This window comes from Triticum urartu, chromosome 3 (genome assembly GCF_003073215.2).
Source record: "Triticum urartu cultivar G1812 chromosome 3, Tu2.1, whole genome shotgun sequence".
Classification (NCBI taxonomy): Eukaryota; Viridiplantae; Streptophyta; class Magnoliopsida; order Poales; family Poaceae; genus Triticum; species Triticum urartu.
The window spans coordinates 443996215-444021164 of record NC_053024.1 but is presented as its reverse complement, the minus strand read 5'-3'; the positions used below and the strand labels follow the sequence as shown (position 1 = coordinate 444021164).

The window sequence follows — 24950 nt, the reverse complement described above, 5'->3', positions numbered from 1 at the left end:
GGGGAGCCAAAGAATATTCTCAAGTATTAGCAACTGAGTTGTCAATTCAACCACACCTGGAAACTTAATATCTGCAGCAAAGTGTTTAGTAGCAAAGTAATATGATAGTAGTGGTAATGGTGGAAAAAGGTAATTAATGATAGCAAAAGTAATGTTTTTGGTATTTTGTAGTGATGATATCAATAGCAACGGAAAAATAAATAAGCGAAGAACAATATATGGAAAGCTCGTAGGCAATGGATCAGTGATGGAGAATTATGTCAGATGCGGTTCATAATGTAACAGTCATAACCTAGGGTGACACAGAACTAGCTCCAATTCATCAATGTAATGTAGGCATGTATTCCAAATATAGTCATGCGTGCTTATGGAAAAGAACTTGCATGACATCTTTTGTCCTACCCTCCCGTGGCAGCGGGGTCCTAGTGGAAACTAAGGGATACTAAGGCCTCCTTTTAATAGAGTACCGGACCAAAGCATTAACACATAGTGAATACATGAACTCCTCAAACTACGGTCATCACTGGTAAGTATCCCGATTATTGTCACTTCAGGGTTAACGGATCATAACACATAATAGGTGACTATAGAATTGCAAGATAGGATCAAGAACTCTCATATATTGATGAAAACATAATAGGTTCAGATCTGAAATCATGGCACTCGGGCCCTAGTGACAAGCATTAAGCATAGCAAAGTCATAGCAACATCAATCTCAGAACATAGTGGATACTAGGGATCAAACCCTAACAAAACTAACTCAATTACATGATAAATCTCATCCAACCCATCACCGTCCAGCAAGCCTACGATGGAATTACTCACGCATGGCGGTGAGAATCATGAAATTGGTGATGGAGGAAGGTTGATGATGACGATGGCGATGGATTCCCCTCTCCGGATCCCCGAATGGACTCCAGATCAGCCCTCCCGAGAGGTTTTAGGGCTTGGCGGCGGCTCCGTATCGTAAAACGCGATGAATCCTTCTCTCTAATTTTTTTCTCCCCGAAAGCAAATATATAGAGTTGGAGTTGAGGTCGGAGGAGCTCTAGGGGGCCCACGAGGTAGGGGGCGCGCCCCCCACCCTCGTGGACAGGTGGTGGGCCCCCTGGTCTTCATCTTTTGCAAGGATTTTTTATTATTTCCGAAAAGATGTTCCGTGAAGTTTCAGGTCATTCCGAGAACTTTTTTTCTGCACATAAATAACACCATGGCAATTCTGCTGAAAACAGCGCCAGTCCGGGTTAGTTCCATTCAAATCATGCAAGTTAGAGTCCAAAACAAGGGCAAAAGTGTTTGGAAAAGTAGATACGATAGAGACGTATCAGGCTACGACCTGTTGATCTTTCGAGGGCGGGTATGACCAAGGAAAGTGTGCCCGACCAAAGGGATCGAGCGTGTTGGGCAATATGGTGCACCCCAGCAGGGAAGATTGATCTATTCGAATAGCCGTGTCCACGGTAATAGGACGACTTAGAGTTGTATTCCGACCTCTGACAACTAGAACCGGATACTTAATAAAACACACCCAGATAAGTGCTAGACACAACCCGGTGATCGCTCTCTCATAGGGTGATGAAGAGAGGATCGCTGGGTAGGATTTATGCTATATGATGATACTTGATACATACCAGCTACTCTCTTCTATATGCTTCAAGATGGAGGCTGCCAGAAGCGTAGTCTTTGATAGGACTAGATTCTCCCCCTCTTTTTCTGGGATTCTGCAGTTTAGTCCACATGTACTACCCATTTCATTGATACCGATGCATATGTAGTGTGGATCCTTGCTTGTGAGTACTTTGGATGAGTACTCACGGTTGCTTTGCTCCCTCCTTTCACCCTTTCCCATTCTTCTCGGATGCCGCAACCAGATGGTGGAGCCCAGGAGCTAGATGCCATCGACGACGACTTCTACTACATCGACGGAGCCTACTACTATGTGCAGGCCACCAACGACCAGGAGTAGTTTAGGAGGATCCTAGGCAGGAGGCCCGTGCCTCTTCGATCTGTACCCATGTTTGTGCTAGCCATCTTATGGAACCTTGTTTAACTTATGTCTGTACTCAGATATTGTTGCTTCCACTGACTCGTTTGTATCGAGCTTATGTATTCAAGCCCTCGAGGCCCCTGGCTTGTAATATGAAGCTTGTGTGACTTAATTTGTGTTTAGAGTTGTTTTGTGATATCTTCTCGTGAGTCCCTAATCTTGATCATACATGTTTGCGTGTATGATTAGTTTAGATTGAATCGAGGAGCGTCACAGGAGAGTGCAAACGCAATGAAGATGCGGAGACTTTTGGCGTGGTTCCAATAGGTGGTGCTATCGTACATCCAAGTTGATGGAGACTTCAACCCACGAAGGATAACGGATGCGCGAGTCCACGAAGGGCTCCACCCACGAAGGGTCCACGAAGATGCAATCTTGTCTATCCCACCATGGCCATCGCCCACGAAGGACTTGCCTCACTTGGGTAGATCTTCACGAAGTAGGCGATCTCCTTGCCCTTACAAACTTCTTGGTTCAACTCCACATCATGTCGAAGGCTCCCAAGCGACACCTAACCAATCTAGGAGACACCACTCTCCAAAAGGTAATAGATGGTGTGTTGATGATGAACTCCTTGCTCTTGTGCTTCAAATGATAGTCTCCCCAACACTCAACTCCCCCTCACAGATTTGGCTATGGTGGAAGAAGGATTTGAGTGGAAAGCAACTTAGGAAAGGCTAAAGATCAAGGTTCAAGTGGTAGGAATGGAATCTCTTGATCTCAACACATGAGTGCGTGGTTCTCTCTCAGAAAATGAGTAGTGAAAGTGTAGGCATGTTCTGATGGCTCTCTTACTAAGTAAGAGGGGGCGACGGAGGGGTATATATAGCCTCCACACAAAATCCAATAATTACACATTTTTGACTCAACTCGATGGCACCGATCAGAAATCTCGGTGGCACCGACGTGTGTAAAAGATATGAACGTTACGAGTCTCGGTGGGACCGACGGAAACATCTCGGAGGGATCGATGTGCAATGGCAAAGGCAACCCTTGTTTCGGTGGCACCGATTGCTTCAACTCGGTAGGACCAAAGTGAAGCAATAAGGCAACAAAAAGGTTGGGAAGCCATCTTGGTGGGACCGATCGCAAAACTCGGTGAGACCGAAATAATTGCAACTGGTTACGCAAGGTTTGGCAGGCCATCTCGACGGGACTGATTGCAAAACTCGGTAAGACCGAAATAATTGCGACAAGTTACAGAGAGTTGGGCAAGCCATTCCGATGGGACCGAGAACCATATCGATGGATCTGATTTGTTAGGGTTTGGCTGCGGGAGTGTCCAGATGAACTCGGTGGGTCTGGATGGGGAAGTTTCGGTGAGCCAAGTTGGAGTGTAAGGTTTTGGACAGATTTGGATAGAGAAAGTGGTTGAAGGTTTTGGAGCAATATCAATAAGCACTTGAGCAAATAGATCATTAAACACCACCTCATCCCATTTTAATAGTATTGGCTTTCCTATGGACTCAATGTGATCTTGGATCACTTAACCAAAAATGTAGAGTCTTGAACTTCTGCCAATCCATGTCCTTGGCATTTTGAAGGAGGGTCCACATCCTCTTGTCCTTGCCATGCCAGAATTGAACTTGTCTGAAATATACTAGGTAGAACTATTAGTCCAACGAAAGATATGTTGACATTAATTACCAAAACCACCAAGGGAGCACGTGTGCTTTCAATCTCCCCCTTTTTGGTAATTGATGAAAACATACATCAAAATTGTAAGTAATGATATGATGAAGAGAATGTTAAAGCTTCGAGGAAGCATGTAACCAGCATAAGCTCCCCCTACATGTGCGCAGTCATGTATTTGACAGAATTTGAAGATATGTGAATGCACAACATGGCAGAATGAGTAATGAGTTACATGTATCTTGGCTATATGCAGCAGAGCAAAGTAAAGATGAAAATGTACCATCATGTTTATGATCCCCTCCTGCAAACAATATGTGCAAAAGCAAGATATCATCATGCACATGATTGATATGCATATACTCACCTTATGGTCCTTGAGATGGTTCTTGAAGAAATAAGCTTGAGCAAACAAGGTTAGATAACACAAGAGAACTTCAAACGAGAAAGAGGCTTCAAGATCCACAAGGATAATGGGATGACATGTAATTGATAAGCATCACTGAGTGAGTACTCTGTTGAAGACCGAACCTCCCGTGATCAGTGGCATGAAGATCTCACTGAGCATTGACGACAGCTAGTTGGGCGACAATGTGTTACATTTCTTTAATTCATTATTTTCTACTTGAATAATTTGTTTCATTTGGATGATTTGTTGTATTCAGATGAATTGTTTGTACTAGTTTATAGTTGTTTCCGTTCATACCAAATTAGACTAGCACGGTAGATAGAAGAAAACTGAAAAAACATCACGAGATATAGCGACTTCATGTTTGCCCACAGGCTCCGCGGCGTTAAGAAAAACTAGATGATGCCCCGCACGTTGTTGCGGGAATGTTCTGCAATATTTTAATGAGGATTTTGTTATATGATACATGAATATTCAAAATAATACTTTTTTAAAGTATATAAGAATTAAATGTAAATATCATAATAGGGTGGAATTTTACATGCATGCATGTTTGCATGTTGAAGTGGATTTTTAATATGCATAGTTGCATGTTGAGGTGGGCCTTTTCCTATGCATGTTGAATGATGAGGTGACATGCTTGCACGTTGAGAGAAATATATTAGTGGGGCTAGCTATTTAGATATAGAAGATGAAGCATCATTCAAAACCGTTTGGGAGGTTGTAGATATAAATGACGATTACCTTGCTAAAGTTGCCCCAGGGTCATGTGAAATCCAATAAATTCCCTCATCAAAGAAGAAAAAGAACCCAAAACAGTACCAGACCACTCACACTCAAATCAAAAGAGTCAACCACTCCTGTTTCAGTGCATGGAACACCAACATACACATGCCAGACACAAACATCATGTTCTTAAATTGGTGGCTGGATCAAAGGAGGCGATTCACTGGGAGGACCAAGAGAAGCATAGACTCAATAGTTATTCTCATTGCATGGGCTCTCTGGAAGCAACGCAATGCTCGTGTCTTCAACAACAAGTCGAGACAGAGATCTCCACTGCAGCTTAGAGATGACATTCAAGAGGAGATTGAAGATTGGAGGAAGGCCGGTCTTGTCGGTGTTCTGGGAATGGGGGTCCCCAGACTTGCCTGCCTGCGGCCCGCAGCGTGGCTCCACCAGCGGCCCCGTACGACCCATCTTCACCAGCAAAACATTCAAGACCCTCACGAGGGACCAAGCCTCGCGAGGCGGATGACGCAAGACCTCCTCAGGGGCGGCCTCACCAGGGCTGGCTCGCGAGGGGCAGAGAGATCAAGGCAAGGGACACCTCACGAGGTTCCTGTGATGCAAGCCATGACGACTGGCGCCAGGCGGGCGCCAGCACGCGCAGTGTCCTCGTTTCCTCTTTGGTGCTAAAGGGGCAAGAGCGGACAAGGAGTCCCGAGGCATCAGGCAAAGGTTTCCATATCGGTGCAACAAGACCAAGACCAGCAGGACGGCAAGATGGAGGTCATCGTGGAGCCCAGGACGGCGTCACCACCAGAGCCCTTGGTAGGCGAAAACCACTTTTGTCAGGATAGCTTGTACTAGTTGTCTCCCCTTCAAATTTGTCCGTTGTGGGATCCCTTCTCGCTCAATATTTGGGAAGAGGACCAGGGCCTCTATAAGTAGGACTAGCCACCACCATGGGAGGGGGATTCAATATTCAACCACACAAGCACACCAAGCACAAGAACACCTCTCCTCGCGAGGCTGTTCTTCCCTTGTATTGTTTGTTCTCAGCCCAAGAGGCAATCTACCACACCACACTGGAGTAGGGTATTACACCACAACGGTGGCCCGAACTAGTATAAATCTTGTGTGTCATGTTCTTTGGGTTCGTCGAGCTAGGCCGTGAGATCATAGAGTGTGCGAGCTAGAGAGGGGGAGAGATCTTCGTGCGCCCCCAGTGTTCGAACCTCAAGGGTTTTGCCAGAACCCAAAATCTGACATTTGGCGCGCCAGGTAGGGGTGCGCCGAAGCTTTCCCCTTCGTCGATCCGCGCTTCATCGCTTCGCCAAGTTCATGGCCGACGCTCGCCGTGCCAGCGCTGAGCGTCGGGCCGCTCTCGCCACCCATGTCGCTCAGACTGACCCTGTCGGCGGACCTCCCCGTTGTTCTCTGTCACCCGCCGCCAACGCCGCCACCGGCCCGGCGGCAAACGAGCAGCAAGCCTCTTCACTGCACCCCTTGCGGCGAGATGGTCGCACCGCCACCCCGTCGCTGACTCCGGTCGTCTCATCCTCTCACGCTCGCTGCGCCCCCATGGACGCGCAGGCCGCGCTGCTCATGGCACGCGAGTTCCTGCGCTACCGCCCGGTCGACGACCTCTATGAGGACTGGTTGGACCCCATCGCCGAGCTCGTCAGCGCCGCGGGGGCTTCTAGCACCATCCCTCTTGCTGCCTCGCCCGCCCCCGGCTGCGGGCGATGTGGCTCACGAAGCGCCTCCACCTCCTCAGCACCAAGATGGCGCCCTTGCACTGAGGCGCGCGGCTCAGGGAGCGCCTCAGCCTCCCCCGCGTCAATACAGCGTCCTCACTCCAAGATGCGCGGCCCAGCGGCGTGATCCTCCGCGCCGTGTGCCCGCGCATGAAGAAAGAAGTTGCCAGGAGGTTCCCCGTCCACAAGAAGATGCTCCACCGCTTCCAACACCACCACGCCAGGACCGCTTGCTGCGGCAGGGCCACGTGCCACTTGCCATGGCGGCACAGGGACGCCAAGGTCAAGCCCCGCCTCCATGACGGGCCCCGGTGGCCACGGTGGGCTGCCGTGCCTTCACTCCTGAGCTGCGTAGCATCGTCTGGCCGGGCAAGTTCAAGCCGGATCTGCCTCCTCGCTACGACGACACCCCTAACCCTACGGAGTTTCTGTAGCTCTACGAGCTGAGCATCGAAGCAGCCAACGGCGACGAAAAGGTCATGGCGAACTGGTTTAACATGGCTCTCAATGACGACGCGTGCTCATGGCTCCTGAACCTGCCCCCAGGCTCGATTTCCTCCTGGGATGAGATGCGCAGCCACTTCATCGCCAACTTCCACGGCACTCGCGACCGCCCCACAGTCACGGGTGACCTGCGCCGCATCAAGCAACAACCAGGAGAAACCCTGCAGAAGTACATCCAGTGCTTCAACAGTGCATGTATCAAGATCCCCAAGGTAACGGATGAGGCCATCATCTCGGCGTTTTCCGACGGCGTCTGCGACGTCAAGATGAAGGAGGAGCTCGCCTGTCGGTGTCAAAACCGGCGGATCTTGGGTAGGGGGTTCCGAACTGTGCGTCTAAGGCGGATGGTAACAGGAGCAGGGGACACGATGTTTACCCAGGTTTGGGCCCTCTTGATGGAGGTAATACCCTACGTCCTGCTTGATTGATCTTGATGATATGAGTATTACAAGAGTTGATCTACCACGAGATCGTAGAGGCTAAACCCTAGAAGCTAGCCTATGGTATGATTCTTGTTGTCCTACGGACTAAACCCTCCGGTTTATATAGACACCGGAGGGGGCTAGGGGTTACACAGAGTCGGTTACAAGGGAGGAGATCTACATATCCGTATTGCCAAGCTTGCCTTTCACACCAAGGAAAGTCCCATCCGGACACGGGACGAAGTCTTCAATCTTGTATCTTCATAGTCCAACAGTCCGGCCAAAGGATATAGTCCGGCTGTCCGGAGACCCCCTAATCCAGGACTCCCTCATCGCCATCCATGAGAAGCTGTGCATGACCTTGAAGTTGTTCAACATAGCAACCAAGTGTGCGAGGGCTGAGGAGGGGCGTCTCTCCCTCCTCGAGCTCCCCACCATGGATCCAGAGAAGAAGAAGGCCAAGGTCAAGGACGTCAAGCGCAAGGGGGTGGTCGTGCTCGCAGCAGAACCGGACACCAAGCGCGGGCGAAATCTTCCCGAGTCGTCAAAGGGCAGCCGTATGTTCTGCGCCTTCCACAACGTGCGCACACACAACACCAACGATTGTCAAGAGCTCGGGGCCATTCGAGATGGACGCTTCGGTCGACGCCCCGAGCGCAACGACCAGGGCTACGGCTGAGGAGGTGGATGAGGTGGAGGACATTGGGACGACCGTTGGCCCCGCCAAGAGTGGCGCGACCAGCCTCGCGAGGATCGTTGGCAGGACCAGCCTCGTGAGATCGCCTGGAGGGACTAGCCTCGTGAGGATCGTCCTCAAGGCAACCCTGGTCTCCCTCCGCCGCCGCCTCCAAGAAGGAACGATGACCATCAACGGGATGAAGGGGCTGGGGGCTTCCAGGAGCCGCGCGCTATCGCCTGCATCTTGGGTGGCGCTCAGGCCCCAGCCTCCCAGCGCATCTTCAAGCAGTTCTCCCGTGAAGTGAGTGCAGCCCTCCCCAAGCTCGAGGCTACGCGCCCGCTCAGGTGGTCCAAGTACGACATCACCTTTAGCTCGGTGGACTGCTACCTCTTGAGCACTGCGTTGGTTTTCCCTTGAAGAGGAAAGGGTGATGCAGCAAAGTAGCGTAAGTATTTCCCTCAGTTTTTGAGAACCAAGGTATCAATCCAGTAGGAGGCTACGCGCGAGTCCCTCGCACCTACGCAAAACAAATAAATCCTTGCAACCAACGCGATAAGGGGTTGTCAATCCCTACACGGTCACTTATGAGAGTGAGATCTGATAGCTATGATAAGATAATATTTTTGGTATTTTTATGATAAAGATGCAAAGTAAAATAAAAGGAAATGAAAATAACTAAGTGTTGGAAGATTAATATGATGGAAGATAGACCCAGTGGTCATAGGTTTCACTAGTGGCTTCTCTCAAGAGCATAAGTATTTTATGGTGGGTGAACAAATTACTGTTGAGCAATTGACAGAATTGAGCATAGTTATGAGAATATCTAGGTATGATCATGTATATAGGCATCACGTCCGAGACAAGTAGACCGACTCCTGCCTGCATCTACTACTATTACTCCACACATCGACCTCTATCCAGCATGCATCTAGAGTATTAAGTTCATAAGAACAGAGTAACGCTTTAAGCAAGATTACATGATGTAGAGGGATAAATTCATGCAATATGATAAAACCCCCATCTTGTTATCCTCGATGGCAGCAATACAATACGTGCCTTGCTGCCCCTACTATCACTGGGAAAGGACACCGCAAGATTGAACCCAAAGCTAAGCACTTCTCCCATTGCAAGAAAGATCAATCTAGTAGGCCAAACCAAACTGATAATTCGAAGAGACTTGCAAAGATAACCAATCATACATAAAAGAATTCAGAGAAGATTCAAATATTGTTCATAGATAAACTTGATCATAAACCCACAATTCATCGGTCTCAACAAACACACCGCAAAAGAAGATTAAATCGAATAGATCTCCACGAGAGAGGGGGAGAACTTTGTATTGAGATCCAAAAAGAGAGAAGAAGACATCTAGCTAATAACTATGGACCTGAAGGTCTGAAGTAAACTACTCACACATCATCGGAGAGGCTATGGTGTTGATGTAGAAGCCCTCCGTGATCAATGCCCCCTCTGGCGGAGCTCTGGAACAGGCCCCACGATGGGATCTCGTGGATACAGAAAGTTACGGCGATGGAATTAGGGTTTTGGCTCCATTTCTGATCGTTTGGGGGTACGTAGGTATATATAGGAGGAAGGAGTACGTCGGTGGAGCAACAGGGGCCCCACGAGGGTGGAGGGCGCATCTGGGGGGGGGTAGGCGCGCCCCCTACCTCATGGCTTCCCTATTGGTTGCTTGACGTAGGGTCCAAGTCTCCTGGATCATGTTCGTTCCGAAAATCACGTTCCTGAAGGTTTCATTCCGTTTGGACTCCGTTTGATATTCTTTTTCTGCGAAACTCTGAAATAGGCAAAAAAAAACAGCAATTCTGGGCTGGGCCTCCGGTTAATAGGTTAGTCCCAAAAATAATATAAAAGTGAATAATAAAGCCCAATAATGTCCAAAACAGAAGATAATATAGCATGGAGCAATCAAAAATTATAGATACGTTGGAGACGTATCACGGACCAGCTCAAATGCACGGCAACCGCTGGCGTCCTCCCGATGCTTTGTTCACCCGTCATCAGCAATGTCCAAGTCACCAAGACCCTCATCGAAGGCGGCGCAGGACTTAGTGTCCTGTCCGTCGAAACGTTCGATAGCCTTCAAGTGCCATACGATCAGCTCTAGCCCACCAAGCCTTTCTAAGGAGTGACAGACGGCTCCACCACCCCGATAGGGCAAGTTCGCCTCCTTGTCACCTTCGGTCAGCGCGACAACTACCACACCGAGCTCGCCGACTTCGATGTCACCCACATCCGCCTGTCGTACAACGCCATCCTCGAGTACCCAACACTGGCCAAATTCATGGCAGTCACCCACCATGGCTACAACGTCCTCAAAATGCCGGGAAGCAGCGGAATCATCACGGTCCCCTGCGAAGAAAGAGACGCGGTGTGCTCCCTCGAGTGCGCCTTCCAAGCTGCATCAACTGAAGACCCTGACAGCGCGGGTGCGCAGTACCCTCCTAAGGCCAACCCCAAGAAGAAGAAGAAGCTACTCCGCACTGGACCTCAGGGGAGCGGTACCTCCAGCGGCGCCACTTCGGGATCCGCACCAGTGCCTGAGGCACCTCCTTCCCTCGCATAGGGAGGCGCGCCTGGCTCCCTCCTCAGGTAGGGCTCGGGGGCTCTCTTCTGGAGGGCCTCGGACCTGGCCAACATCACGAGGGAGGCGCTCGGGCACCACGTGGAGGCGTGCTTCGCGGCACGTTTCCCTCAGGAGAACATCGGACGAGGAGCGCCCGACGCTCAGGAGTTCATCACCAAGGCATCTCAGGAGCTTCAGGAAGCAAGAGCAATACGCGGCGACCGCCGCCCACCTAGCGTTGCTCCCCACCTAGGCGAGGGTGGTGAGCTGCACATTTGCATCGACATCCCAGGACTCACCAGGGCCGCATCTCAGGAGCGCTTCTGGCCTTCACGCGCTGGTCGATGTAAGGGCCTGCCTCACAGCTACGTTCGCAGCCTTCCAGCGCAGTCTGCGGAGCATCCTGACAGGTCAGGAGGCCAGGCACCACGTAGTCCTGGCGGAGATGGAGACGGTCCTCCGGAGGCCACCTGAGCCTCCAGAGCCTCCCGAGGCTCGGGGTCTCGGCGGCTCGTGAGGAGCAACTTCTTCGCTACATGTCTTCAGCTGCCCCAACACTCCTTCGGCACACAAACCAGGTGATATCTTTCCAAGTTCATTCAGCTAGGAGCGCCCCTTGGGCTGCATCATCCCCAGGCCGCTTGGGTCCATCCCTGCGACATGTATCCGCTTGCATCTTTTAGTTCACTTTGCTAGGAGCACCCCACGGGCTGCATCAACCCCAGGCCGCTCGGGTCCAACCCAGTGGGATGTATCGTTCTCGCATCTGCCTAAGCTAGTTGCTTTTCATGCATAATCTATCTACGGTTATCACCTGCTTGATTTTCACCCACCATGGGAGCCGCGCGCCGATCGTATTTCTTCATGATCCTTCGCATAAGAAGGCTAGGCACGACGTCTGTGCTCAGGCCCATCCCTGCAACGTCGATAAATCCAACGGCTGAGCTTTGTCTGGCGGGCCGGTCCCGTTCACGTCACCTCCTGGGGTCGTTGGTGCTTGGCCTTCTCGTGCGATAGCCTCAGGAAATCCACTCGGCGCAGGTTGTCTAACCATCTCGCAGGAACGCCGCAGCCATCAAGAACCAAGACCAGGCGCAACCCGCCTTGAGGTAGGGCCTCGTGAGTCCCGTGCTGGCTCACGGGTGCCCAGATACACCTCGTCTAGCCCTGCCGTGCAAGCCACGTGTCAGGGCGGGGCTGTACATGCCCCGGGGGCTCTCCGCAGTAGGGAGTCCCCCCCCCCCACGTGCCAGTGGCAGACCAGTGATCACCACGGCGGTTTGCGCCCTCCTCGCGCTAACCTGCAAGAACTTCCTAAGGACTACAGCAGGTGGTACCACAGACTCTCTCTCTTCTCCCATGCAATTCGCTTGCGCGTTAAAAGGGGGGCTCCTAAGCATCGCGACTCATGAGCTCTTACTGGCTCTCTAGCCCTCACCCCCTGGCCTTGACCACGGCATCGCAACCTGGCATACCAGCGGCGGCTGAGCTCGCTCGAGGGCCGGGACCTGAGGACATAGAGCACCAGGAAGAGCATGGAGAAGAGGGAGAGGCCCGCACGAGCCTAACCTAACTACCCGGCAGCGGCCGACACCAAAGATAAGTTCCGTACCCGGACCAACCCAAAGCTACGGCATAAGATTCTCGCCTTGTCACTGCCCTGCTGCGGCAATGTCGCCACCCTTTCCCATCCTCAGGTAGCTGCTTGCGCTCTAAAGGGGACCTCTTGACCATCGCACCTCAGGAGCTCTTACTGGACCTCGGGCCGCTCACCTTCTGGCCTTGACCACAGCATCATGACCTGGCATACCAGCGACGATTGCAGCCTGCCTGGGGACCGAGACCTATCAGCGTAGAGCACCAAGCTGCCGCGGGATTGAAAAGGGGGGGGACCGATCCTCAGCAGGACATGTGCTCGCAAACTTTCACAATAAGGATAATATCAACAAAAGGCATTACGGACGCTTTACACCCCCCCGCGGGGTCTGTTTCGATTCCTCGCAGGGAACAAAAGGAAGGGAATTCCTAGGAGCTCTATCTACATGCACCGGACGACGCCGACGCCATCATCAACAGTGGGCCACTGGAGGCCGGCGCCAACCCCATCCAGATCAACGACGGCAGCGGCCAGATGCGGTGGCTTTGCTCCGGGCCCGACAAGAGCTCGGGGGCACGTAGCTGTCGTTGCTCGTCTTCGGAGACTCGGCAAGCTCAGGAGAGTCGCTGGACCACCAGGAGTCACCGCTGTCGCTGGAGGAGCTGCGGGCGAGGCTAGCGGCAGGCCCGGCGCCAGCCGCTGCGCCGTCCTAGCGACCCCCTTCAGGGCAACACTCCAAGCAGCGGCCTTCCTCATCGAAGACTTTGAAGAACAGCATGGAGGCGCCATCATAGTCGAAGTGGATGGCGAGGGCGCCTTCCGCGCGGCAGACTCGGGCGACCTCGCCCCAGCCTCGAGTCATGAAGATCCTCCCGGAGGCGACGGCTTCAACCTCCGCTCCAGTCGCCGGGGCGCTGCAGTCGGCGTGCTGCAGCCAAACCTCGAGAGGGCCCCTCGGCGGCATCTCGACAGTGAAGAACTGCGGAAGGCGAATCTAAGTGCTCGGAGGCATCGCCGCCCACAGCACGAACTCGCGCGAGGAGTCCGCGGCATGGACCCCTGGGGCGACGGCGTGCGCCTCCACGGCACGGCGCCCCCGGCCCTGGCGCGGGCGGTGACGCTCGTTGCCCCTTCCTCCGGAACCCTCAGCGAGAGTGTACAACGGCAATGGGTACCCAGGAGGTGGCCTCTGGTACCACGGCTGCGACATTACTGGGCTCATGACCATCTTGCGCCGATGGGACCTCCTCTTCTTCGGCGGGAGTAGCTCGGGCTCGCTAAGGGGAGTCTTGCCCTTCTCCGCAGCCGAGAACCTCCGTATCGACGCCATGACTACACCAGCGAGCAGTGGAGCAAGGAAGGAGAAGAAGCGGGAGAAGCAAGGAAGAGACGGGTGACGGGGGCTCCGCCCCCACTTCCCATTTATAGCCAAGGGGAGGCCAACCGCCGGCCTCCATGATCCAAGGTAATAATGATCTTTTTCTGCATGCAGCAAGGACTCGTCAAGTCTGGCGGTTGCTGAGGCGACGTGGGGAAGCGGAGACGCCCACGTCCAATCAATCGCCACGCACCAACCGCGGCCGCAGGCTGATGGGGCCCGCGGCGCTCTGCGCTTGTCCTTTGGCTTCGCCTCGAAGCCAAACTCGAGCGTGCCTTGGGCCCGAGGGCTACTGTCGGTGTTCTGGGAATGGGGGTCCCCAGACTTGCCTGTCTGTGGCCCGCAGCGTGGCTCCACCAGCGGCTCTGTACGGCACCAGCAAACATTCAAGACCCTCGCGAGGCGGACGACACAAGACCTCCTCAGGGGCGGCCTCACCAGGGCTGGCTCGCGAGGGGCGGAGAGATCAAGGTAAGGGACACCTCGCGAGGTTCCTGTGACGCAAGCCATGACGACTGGAACCAGGCGGGCGCCAGGCGGGCGCAGTATCCTTGTTTCCTCTTTGATGCTAAAGGGGCAAGCGCAGACGAGGAGTCCTGAGGCATCAGGCAAAGGTTTTCATATCAGTGCAACACGACCAATACCAGCAGGACGACAAGATGGAGGTCGTCGTGGAGCCCAGGACGGCGTCACCACCAGATCCCTTGGCAGGCGAAGACCACTTTTATCCGGATAGCTTGTACTAGTTGTCTCCCTTCGAATTTGGCCGTTGTGGGATCCCTTCCCGCTCAATATTTGGGAAGAGGACCAGGGCCTCTATAAGTAGAACTAGCCACCACCATAGGAGGGGGATTCCAATCTTCAACCACACAAGCACACCAAGCACAAGAACACCTCTCCTCGCGAGGCTGTTCTTCCCTTGTACTGTTCGTCCTCAGCCCAAGAGGCAATCCACCACACCACATTGGAGTAGGGTATTACACCACAACAGTGACCCGAACCAGTATAAATCTTGTGTCTCATGTTCTTTGGGTTCGTCGAGTTAGGCCCTGAGATCGTAAAGTGCGCGAGCTAGAGAGGAGGAGAGATCTTCGTGCGCACCCGAGTGTTCGAACCTCAAGGGTTTTGTCGGAACCCGAAATCCGACAGGTCTCGGCGGTGTCGGAGCTTTAGATCTTTTTACGAGACAGTAGGCTAAGTCTTCTAAGATATATGAGTGGTGTGTGTCCCTCCGATGTTTTATTCACATCTTGTTCGGACTTTTGTATATAAACTTCTGCCTTCTATGAAACAACGGTATGTCATTGGCGTACTTAAAAAAAAAAGAGTCAACCATTTTTAAACCAGAAGTGAGCTCGTGCCAGCCACCGAGGCAAACACTGGCGGCAACAACCTCAACCTCCTCCATTCATCATTCCTAGTGGGGAAGCGCCAAAGCAAGCAACCAGCGCGCTCCCATTCTGATTTCCCCCACCAACCCACGAGACCATGGCCGCGCCCACCGTCGCCAAGTCGCCGCCGGAGCTCGTCCCTCCGGCGGGGCCCACCCCGGGCGGCGTGCTCCCGCTCTCCTCTATCGACAAGACCGCCGCCGTCCGCGTCTCGGTCGACTTCATCCGGGTCTTCCCCCCGGCATCCGACCGGGGCGGCGACGACCAGGTGGCCACGATGCGCCAAGGGTTCGCGAGGGCGCTGGTGCCCTACTATCCGGTAGCCGGTCGCATCGCGGAGCCCTCCCCGGGCGACCTCGTGGTGGACTGTACCGGCGAGGGCGTCTGGTTCGTGGAGGCCACGGCGAGCTGCTCGCTCGCCGACGTCAACGGCCTCGAGCGCCCGCTGCTCATCCCCAAGGCGGAGCTTATCCACCTGGTGTTCGACGGGCAGGGCGCCGCGCAGTTCCTGCAAGCGGCAGGCGAGCTGGCCCGGGGGTTCCCGGCGCCATCAGTGGCTCCCGTGTGGGACGCGAAACGATCCCGGACCCACCCAAGCTGCCGCGCGGTCCGCCGCCGTCATTCACGGCGTTCAGCTTCGTGACACAGGTGGTCGAGATCTCGCCGGAGAGCATCCTGCGAATCAAGGACGAGTTCAAGGCCGCCACGGGGGAGACCTGGTCCACCTTCGACGCGGTGACGGCCGTGGTCTTCACGTGCCGTGCGCTGGCGGTGGAGCTCGCCGACGCCGCTGAAGTCCGCCTTGGCTTCGCCGCCAGCACGCGGCACCTCCTTCAGGGCGTGCTGCCGTCAGTGGATGGCTACTATGGCAACTGCGTGTACCCGGTCGGGATCACCCGGAGCAGCAAGACCATCCGGGAGGCGCCACTGCCCGAAGTGGTCGGCGTAATGCGAGAGGCCAAGGAGGCGCTTAAGGTGAGGTTCACGGACTGGATGCACGGCGGCGCCAAGGATGACCACTACAACGTGCCGCTGGATTACGGCACCGTGACGGTGTCGGACTGGAGCCGCGTTGGCTTCAACGAGGTGGACTACGGCTTCGGCGAGCCTGGATATGTGTTCACGCTCAACGACGACGTCAACATCGTTGCGTCGGTGATCTACCTCAAGCCCCCGGCGCCCAAGCGCGGGATCCGGCTCATGCTCCGCTGTGTGGAGGAGCCACACGCCGCTGTGTTCGCCGACGGGCTTGCCAAGTACGCTTTGCTGGATGCTGCTTCTTGGCCATGGCCGAGTACATGTTCTCATACCTGTAACACCTTCTCACTGTACTTTTTCTTCACATTGGTGTGTATGCAATGTTTTCATTTGTTTAGGTCACATTCTGATGCTTTGTGCAGGTATAAATCACACTAGTATCTCTGCCATGTGTTGATTTCTTTTCAATGTGGAACAATTGTAAGCTGTCAGCCACAAGAATGAATAAAATTCAGTTTATGGTGGGGCAATTCCATTCATGATTTCACATGCTTACCAAATTATTTTAATTTGGAGCCATACTTTGATGGAAGTTATGGAAGTCGGTAGTTTTTCAGGAGTTTCCTGTTTCTGGTCTCATTGCCTATATGTTGATTGATGATTCATAGGTTTTAACATATGAAAACTCAAATCCAATTCTTTTGTGCGTCGCATTCACAAACACAAATAATCCAGAATTTTTTGAGGCTACCTATATGTTTCACACTGGTCAGTTGAGTAAGATTAAATATTTCTCTGAGGGGAGGAGTGCATGGAGAATCCTAGATCAGATGGTGCTGGAGAAAAATTGCAACAGATTCAAGATGGTCCTGTCCAACCAAATTAATCAGACGACACCAATGCGTTATGCGTCGTATGAGATGGACTCACGGCTCATCTGCCCAGCTATCTGTCACTATTCACCATGCAGGTATTCACCTTTATCTTCTTCACTGAAGTATTGACATACTCGTTTATAAAAATATATTGATATGAAAGTTTTCAAGGCTAATCTGTTGATAGCATTATCCTGCCAGAGGACATGTTCAGTTTTTAGAATGTTTGACGATGCAGAACGGCAACTGTTGGAACTGGAGTATATAGTAACAAAACAAATATAGGTAGAAATCTTCATTCAAGATACTTATTACTTTTTGCTGCCCTAACTCTGGCACAGTCCGGTGCCTTTCTACACGCCAAATTACAAAGTTGTTACTTCTTCCTCATTTTTGATCAAAAGGCAGCAGTGCAGCTTGTCAATTGTCCTGATTTAAAGCTGGAATAAGAAGTACTCCCTTCGTCCCAAAATAAGTGACTCAAGTTTGTACTAACTTTGTACTAAAACTAGTACAAATTGAGTCACTTATTTTGGGATGGAGGGAGTATATAGACCAGGTAGCTAGCCGGCAGAGTAAACCAGAGCAAACAGAAAACAACCTGAAAATGTACAGTGATAGAAATAATTGTAGTCTTAAGATTGAGTCAATCTACTAAATCTTATGCAAGCAATGTGGGACAATAACTAATACAAACTAAGGGACTAATACAAACTAACGTCAGTTGGATCTGCCTCTTTGGATCTTTTTATATTGGTATAGATAAACTTATATAGTTCACTACCAGGCAAATAATATCGGAAATACCAAGTCTTACAGAAAGCAAGAAAGGAGAGAAAGGGAAAGAAACGAGTTCGACACACTAATGGGAAACCCGCTGTTCCTCGTCAATTAAGAGACAAACTAGGGACGAAAACCCACTGGTACCCTACAATACACCACCACAAGAGTTCTAGGAGCAGCTATTCCACAGGGGCAGCAAGATGCCAGTTATTATTTGGAGACTCTGAAGATTCCGATATCGATGGAATGTAGAATCATCAGACCTCCCTGTCCACCCACAACATAAAAAAATAGGTTAGCACCGTTGCATAAAATGTCAATTAGCACATTCTAATCTCAGAAGCTTCCACTTACAAGATTGAGCTGTAATTTCTGCAGTCAATGGGAAGGGAGAATCTGCACAAACATGTCTTTGAGTTCTTCACGTGCAGCCATTTTTTCCAAAATCCTATCATTGGATATCAGTTCTGGTGACAGATTGCTCCCAGTAGGTTGCGGTTCATTTGAAAACAGTAATTTGGACGTGTGATCCTTGGTAGCTTGTCTGTCATATTTGACCTTCTCCTTTGTTCCTTCTGCAATCAGGTTGTATGTGTACACAATCTTCTCCTGGCCGATTCTATAGGCTCGGCCAATCGCCTGCCGTCCAACAGAAGGATTCCAGACGACATCAAGGAGAACCACACACGATGCACCGACCAGTGTTATTCCTTCACAGCAGGCCTTGGTTGATGCAAGCATCACCTTAGCCTCACTGTTCATGTCGTTGAAGGCTTCCATCAAGGCTTCGCGCTGTTTAACACGCACATTTCCACTCATGAGTAGGATCTCCTTGCCTTCTGTCCAGTCTAGCTCTGTGGTAAGCTGGTCCATGATCAGGGCCAGTGGCTCAAGGTACTGACTGAACACCAGCACTCTTTCTTTCAGTGCTTCGCAAAGACGGATGATCTCGAAAACGAACCATGTCTTCACTCCTTCGCATGGGTTCAGCCGCACGCTCTTCATCTTGTCCACAACAGAGGCTTCTGTGTCTGACAGCTTTGTGCTTGTGACGAGGAATGGGTGTATGGACGCAAGAGATATCTTGTATTCTGCGTCAAGAAAACCCTTCCCTGCACTTTCCTCCATCATTGCGATGATTTCCTTCTGACGAGGAAGAGGGTTCAGGATCACAACAGATTCTCTCAATCCTGGAAGAGACTTCTGAAGAATGTCACCATTATGGATGTGCACAAAAGGGCCCAGCTTTTCCCGGATTTCAGTGAGGTGTTCATCCGTGATGTTACTTATCCTTAATGAACTCCAGAATTCTTTGCCTTCATCCTCCTCCACATAAGGCGCTGCTCTTGATTGGCTGGTGGAAGCAACTCCTTTCTTGCTGAGTCTTGTACAAGCAAAATCTTTGGCAAACTTGGGCTTAACCAGGCACAAGATGTTGTACAGCTCTAGGAAGTTGTTCTGGAATGGAGTCCCTGACAGGATTATCCGCTTTTCGGTGCTGACCTCTGCGAGAACTTTCCAAATGAGGCTCTTCTTGTTCCTTGGTGTGTGCCCCTCGTCGAGGACCAGCAAGCCGGGCTTCTCAAGAAGCAGGTTCCTCTGCATTTCTCCATCCTTGCCTTCGCCCTTGGCAAGATTCCTGTAGAGCGAATAGCTTAGACCGATGATGCTGCTCCCTTCATACCATGATGCAAGCTTCAGCATCATCTTGGATTTCTGGCTCAGTTTCTTCATGGCCAGCTTCTGGCCCAGACCATGATCCTTGGAGACCAGTTTCTGGATGGTCTTGTCTTGATCCCACTGGATCTCACTGGAACTGAGGACATGGAATGGGAGCTTGACATTCCATTTACTGAACTCCTGCTCCAATGTAGCCAGCATACCCCTGGGGGCAATGATAACTGGCCTGCAGTGCGGGAAGAGCTCCAGGTAAGACTGCACGAATGTGATTGCTAGCCTGGTCTTGCCGGTCCCCGGGGCATGAGAGATCACACAGCCACTTGTGGTGTCAGTGTTCATGGTGTGCCTCAGCTGCTCAATGTCGATCCCTCCTGCGAGTTTTCTCCACATGAACTCGAACCCTTCCCGCTGGTGTGGGAACATGTCTTCCCGTACCCCAGGAATGAGATCCCAGACGACGCCAGTTTTGTCACTTCCCAGTGCCACGTTGCTTGCCCCTTCATAACCAACTGATTTCAGGATGTCATCAACGAACATGTCAAGCCTATCATGCTCCGCTGCTGGCTCCCTATCCGTCGATTCCTTGGCCTGTTGAATCGAAGAGGTCAGGGAAAAGAGAAACAAGGTGCCTATTGATGCTCTCTATTTCTAGAAAAGTCAATGGAAACACGTACTGACATACACATGCTGAAGCCAAATTGTGCTTACCATGGATGGAAATACGTGTCTAATTTCGATTTCGATGTAATCGCATTTTCGGCATCGAATGCCGATTTGATCATCATGAAAGAGATCATGCTTCCCTCGCTTGCAAAAAGTCCCTCCATGTGCAGGAATTTCATGCTCATCGCTCTCTGCGTCCTGAATGAAAAGACAAAGGGATCACTAGCTTGTTTGTAAAACTGAAACAAAAGTGTTGTTCTATACAGTATCCAGGGAAAAGAAATTTTCATCTTCTTCACATTTGTAGGAACCTAAAACAAGGCCACAAATTGCTAGAAAAATTAAACGTAACTGGTCCAAACCAAAAATTGCAGTAGCACAATTGGACAATTAATTCACAGGAGGAACAGATTATTTAGTTAGTTACCTTGTGGCAAGTGTGAGAAGAAACCTTGTTGGATTCGGCCTCCAAGTCCAAGGCCAAGTCACGTTGTGCCCACAGGTCGTCCAGAGCAGTCTTCTCCGGCACCACCTCATCTACAACCCCGAAGGAGAACACCAGAGGAAACGGATCGCCTCCCTGCTCTGGTGCAGGAACAGAGGCGTCCAGAGGAGCAGAGGCGTTCTGAAGAGTGGTCTCGATTCCCTCGAAAATGGAGTAGAGCAGATCGTCGTAAGTCTCTTGGTCTCGCCCGTCCTGCCGCCTCGGAGGAACCAGGGAGCTCTTCTTGAAGGTGACATCGCCCTGCTGCTCCCATCCCTCTGCGGGGAAGTCCTTGCCCTTGCGGCCGGCCGCCTGCCGGCAGGACGCCGCTCCTTCTTTCTTTGCCCTCCGGGAAGCTCCCTGCTCATCAGCCTCATCGCCGCCGTCAGCAGCAGCATCATCTTCTTCCATGCGCTGCTTCTCCCTTCTCCTCGCGGCGGCCATTCCGCCGGGTTCCTCAAAGTCTTCATCGCTGTGGGCAGCGTTTTGTCCTCGGCGCCGCCTCGTCGCCGATCTGCCGTCTTCGTCAGAGTCATCATCGGCGTTTTGTCCTCGGCGCCGTGGGCGCCTTATCCCCGTCCTGCCATGTCCGCGCCCGCCCTCGTCACTGGACGATCGCGCTGGATGAGGCGGTGGTTTGTCTTTGTCGTCCTCCTCTGCCTCCGAGCTGGACTGCGAGGGCGTGTCGACGCAGTACGGCTTTCTGCGGGTGGCTTGCCGGAGCAGCTTCGCGTCGGGGCATCTCCGCTTTGACCGCAGCCGCGACGCGACGGTGCCGCCGGGAGAGGCGGTGTCCGCCATCTTGGTGATGTACCACCCTTCAAACTTGCGCTTGAGGAAGATCTCGCCGCCCGGCCGCGGCCCCGTGTACCGACCGGCGAGCCTGGCATCGCTAAGCACGCGACGGCCCGGTTCTTCCTCTGCCTCAGGTTCCTCGGAATCTTCTTCCGATTCCTCCGATTCTTCCTCTTCTTCCTGCTCCCATTCATCTTCCTCTTCCTCCTCTTTATCTTCTTCCTCATGCGCGTCCTCTGCACCGTCCTTATCCTCTGGATCCGGCATCCCCACCTCCTCCTCCCCCTCCTCCTCGCCATCGTCAGAGGCACCCTCTCGCCGACTCGTCTCAATTCCGTTGCTCGTTCCATCGGGGCCGCCGCTGCTCGTACTCTCGTCAGACCTTCGGGCCTCCTCCTCCTCCTCGCTTGACAAGAGGAGAGAGGGCCAGTCGATGTCATCGACAGGCTCCTTCTTGACAGGTCCCCCGGTCTCGCCGACATCTTTTTCTTCTCCGTCGTCGTCGGAGATCTCGATGATCTCGGCGGGATGGCCGCCGGTGCCCAGTGCATCCGCCCGCTGCGAAGAGGACGAGGGCGCGAGCGGGTTTCGCAACAAATCCTCGGCGCTTTCCGCCTCGACGCGCTGGCTCCCGACCGTGGCGACCTCCGGCACGCGGTCGTCGTCGTCGTCGTCGTCGATCTCGATGATCTCGGCGGGCTTGGCGCCGGTGGCCGGTGCAGCCACCGGCTGCGAAGAGGACGAGGGCGCGAGCGGGTTTGGCACCAAATCCTGGGCGCTTTCCGCCTCGACGCGCTGGCTCCCGGCCGCGGCGACCTCCGGCGCGTGGTGGCCGTCGTCGTCGTCGACTTCGTCGATGATCAGGCGGCGGGGCCTGCGGCCGGGGAGGTCGCCGGGCGACGGCGTGGTCGGCATCTCGTCGCGGCGGTGGAAACGGCAAGGGAGAGGACGAGGGTTTTTGGGAGTGTCCCAGCTAGTGTAGCCGTGCGAGTGTGAGGTGTGGGTCGGTTGGCTGGCTAAAATGAGCTAAAATTGGGCGCGCGAGGGGAAGAGGTGGAAACGTGAAAGGGTTCGGGTGATGGGCGCTGCGTGGGGTCCCGGCGGTCAGCGGAGTAGCCCTTCATTTTGAGGAAAAGAGCCACAGTAGCACGTCGCTGCCTGTTTTGCCTCATAGCATGATCTTGTGGCAAGGTAGGCTCATGCCACCCACCAGCCCAGAGCCATCGCTTTGAAATGACCACTCCAGCAATAATGGAACACCCTCCGGTTCCAATTTTACCTGCAACAATGCCAATGCCAATGCAGGCACCTGGTAAAACTTGGCACCTGCGCCCTTGCTTTTACTTTACACACATATAAATCACGATTATGGAAGTTGCCCCGTTAATTTTGGATTTATATCAACATAACGCTCCTCCATTAATTTTGGATTTATCGACGTAATATTTCTCCATTATTACTCATAACATATATCTTACCTGTTATCGATGAATATTTCGGATTTATCGGCATAACGTTCCTCCATTAATTTTGGATTTATCGACATAGCGTTCCTCCATTATTACTCATAGCAAATATCTTACCTGTTGTCGATGAATCATGACTATTCTTATGGTTCATGTGAAATAACAACGAGTCACACAACCAAGAGCTCGACCAATGCAGTTGGCCTAAGCACGAGTTTGCACATGCACATTGTTCTTCAACCTGGCCATACAGCAAGGAGGTGTGAGTATCACACATCTCAGTCATATGTTGGTGTCCTTTTACCTTCAGTAGCATTGTAGGACCAAATTTTCTATACATGTGGTAGGATTGAGATGGACCTACATAGGTGAATAAGTCTCTACAAAATTTATCTCCCTCTCTTACAAGTTTATGTTTTGCGGAATAAAGGTTTGCCTAAATGTAACTACGATGAGTACAACCTAAACAATGTTTGCAAGGTCAAGGGACTAGAGTAAAACAGAAGTAATCTAGTTTGGATAAGGAAGAACCCAAAGCACCCAGAGACGAGGACGTACCCTGATGTGCATTTCCTTGAAAGCTAACCGGCGTTTGGAAAGATGCAAGAACACTAAGGTCTCTTGGCACCACCAAGGCTCACCTTCTTCTCCTTGAGCCTTCACAATGAAGGCAAAGCCCAACTACTCGTGGTAAACCTTGAGATGGCCTTCAAACCTTTACAAATGACTAGGAAATCCACAAAATTGGATCCTCATCAGTGATTCCTATCGCCTAGGAGTCTCCAACCTCCATGAGTAACAAGATCAAATGGAAAAGCTTGAAACTTGCTCGAACCATGAAAATGGTTGGTCTAAAGAGAGAGGGTGTAACACCCCAATAATTATGCTATAGTGAACTCATGCTAATGATGCCATGTCATCATGCTTTACCAAGCCAAATTGCCACTTGACAAAAATCAAGTCAAATTTAAATTTAAATTGCAAGTGAAATCATTATTTCTTCGAACACAAAAACTAAAATGTTCACATTATTCTATTAATTCCTATGATCATTTGTCATGTTGGAACCAACATCATGTGACTCGCCAATTAACCCCTAGGAAATTATAAAGTGGTCTAACAGTAAATAAAATAGCCATTGCAAAACAAACAAATATTATAGTATTTCAAAATGACTTGAAACCTTGTGTGCTAGCTCAAAATGTTGCCTAGTAATTATGTGCCAAATTTCATATTCACAAAAACTCATTTGATAGCTGAAATAAATTAAAAACAGTGGAGAAATAAAAGAAACAGAAAGAATAAAGAAAAATAGAAAAATCTACTGTGCACTTGCGGCCTACTGGCAACAGTGCAGCCCGGCCCAGCTGAGCCAGCCTTTCCTTGATACGTCTCCAACGTATCTATAATTTTTGTTTGTTTCATGCTATTATATTATCTGTTTTGGATGTTAATGGTCTTATTTATACACTTTTATATTATTTTTGGGACTAACCTACTAACCCAAGGCCCAGTGCAAATTGCTGTTTTTTGCCTATTTCAGTGTTTCGCAGAAAAGGAATATCAAACGAAATCCAAACGGAATAAAACCTTCAGGAGAGTTATTTTTGGAACAAACGTGATTCAGGAGACTTGGAGTGGATGTCAAGCAACCAACGAGGAGGCCACGAGGCAGGGGGCGCGCCTACACCCCTAGGCGCGCCCTCCCCCTCGTGGGCCCCTCGTGGCTCCGCTGACCTACTTCTTCCTTCTATATATATATATATATGTATATATATATATACCCCTAAAACAGCCAGGAGCACCACGAAACCCCATTTCCGCCGCCGCAACCTTCTGTACCCAAGAGAACCCATCTTGGGGCCTTTTCCGGAGCTCCGTCGGAGGGGGAATCGATCACGGAGGGCCTCTACATCAACTCCATGGCCCCTCCGATGATGTGTGAGTAGTTTACCTCAGACCTCCGGGTCCATAGTTATTAGCTAGAAGGCTTCTTCTCTCTCTTTGGATCTTAATACAATGTTCTCCTCGGTCTTCTTGGAGATCTATTTGATGCAACTCTTTTTGCGATGTGTTTGTCGAGATCCGATGAATTGT

General features: G+C 51.6%; 1 protein-coding gene and 1 pseudogene across 1 annotated transcript; one reads left to right on the top strand and one right to left on the bottom strand.

Moving 5' to 3' along the window:
* The first annotated feature begins 15117 nt into the window (after positions 1 to 15117).
* Positions 15118 to 16646, top strand: LOC125544269 (annotated as a pseudogene).
* On the bottom strand, positions 16478 to 22476 carry LOC125544268 (SNF2 domain-containing protein CLASSY 4-like). The gene is made up of 4 exons (XM_048707882.1): positions 20536 to 22476; positions 20154 to 20306; positions 18120 to 20033; positions 16478 to 18032 (listed from the first exon to the last, which is right to left on the bottom strand). The coding sequence occupies exons 1-3, from the start codon at positions 22300 to 22302 to the stop codon at positions 18144 to 18146; spliced, it is 3810 nt and encodes a 1269-aa protein (XP_048563839.1). The 5' UTR covers positions 22303 to 22476; the 3' UTR covers positions 16478 to 18032; positions 18120 to 18143.
* Between the last annotated feature and the right edge of the window lie 2474 nt (positions 22477 to 24950).

What these genes read in the sequence shown, in the direction of transcription:
- LOC125544268 (XM_048707882.1), bottom strand. Translation starts at nt 22,302, where the DNA reads ATGCCGACCACGCCGTCGCCCGGCGACCTCCCCGGCCGCAGGCCCCGC. An exon ending in CTTCTCACACTTGCCACAAG is followed by an intron (nt 20,307 to 20,535) that starts GTAACTAACTAA and finishes CTTTTCATTCAG; the next exon opens with GACGCAGAGAGCGATGAGCA. An exon ending in GACACGTATTTCCATCCATG is followed by an intron (nt 20,034 to 20,153) that starts GTAAGCACAATT and finishes TCGATTCAACAG; the next exon opens with GCCAAGGAATCGACGGATAG.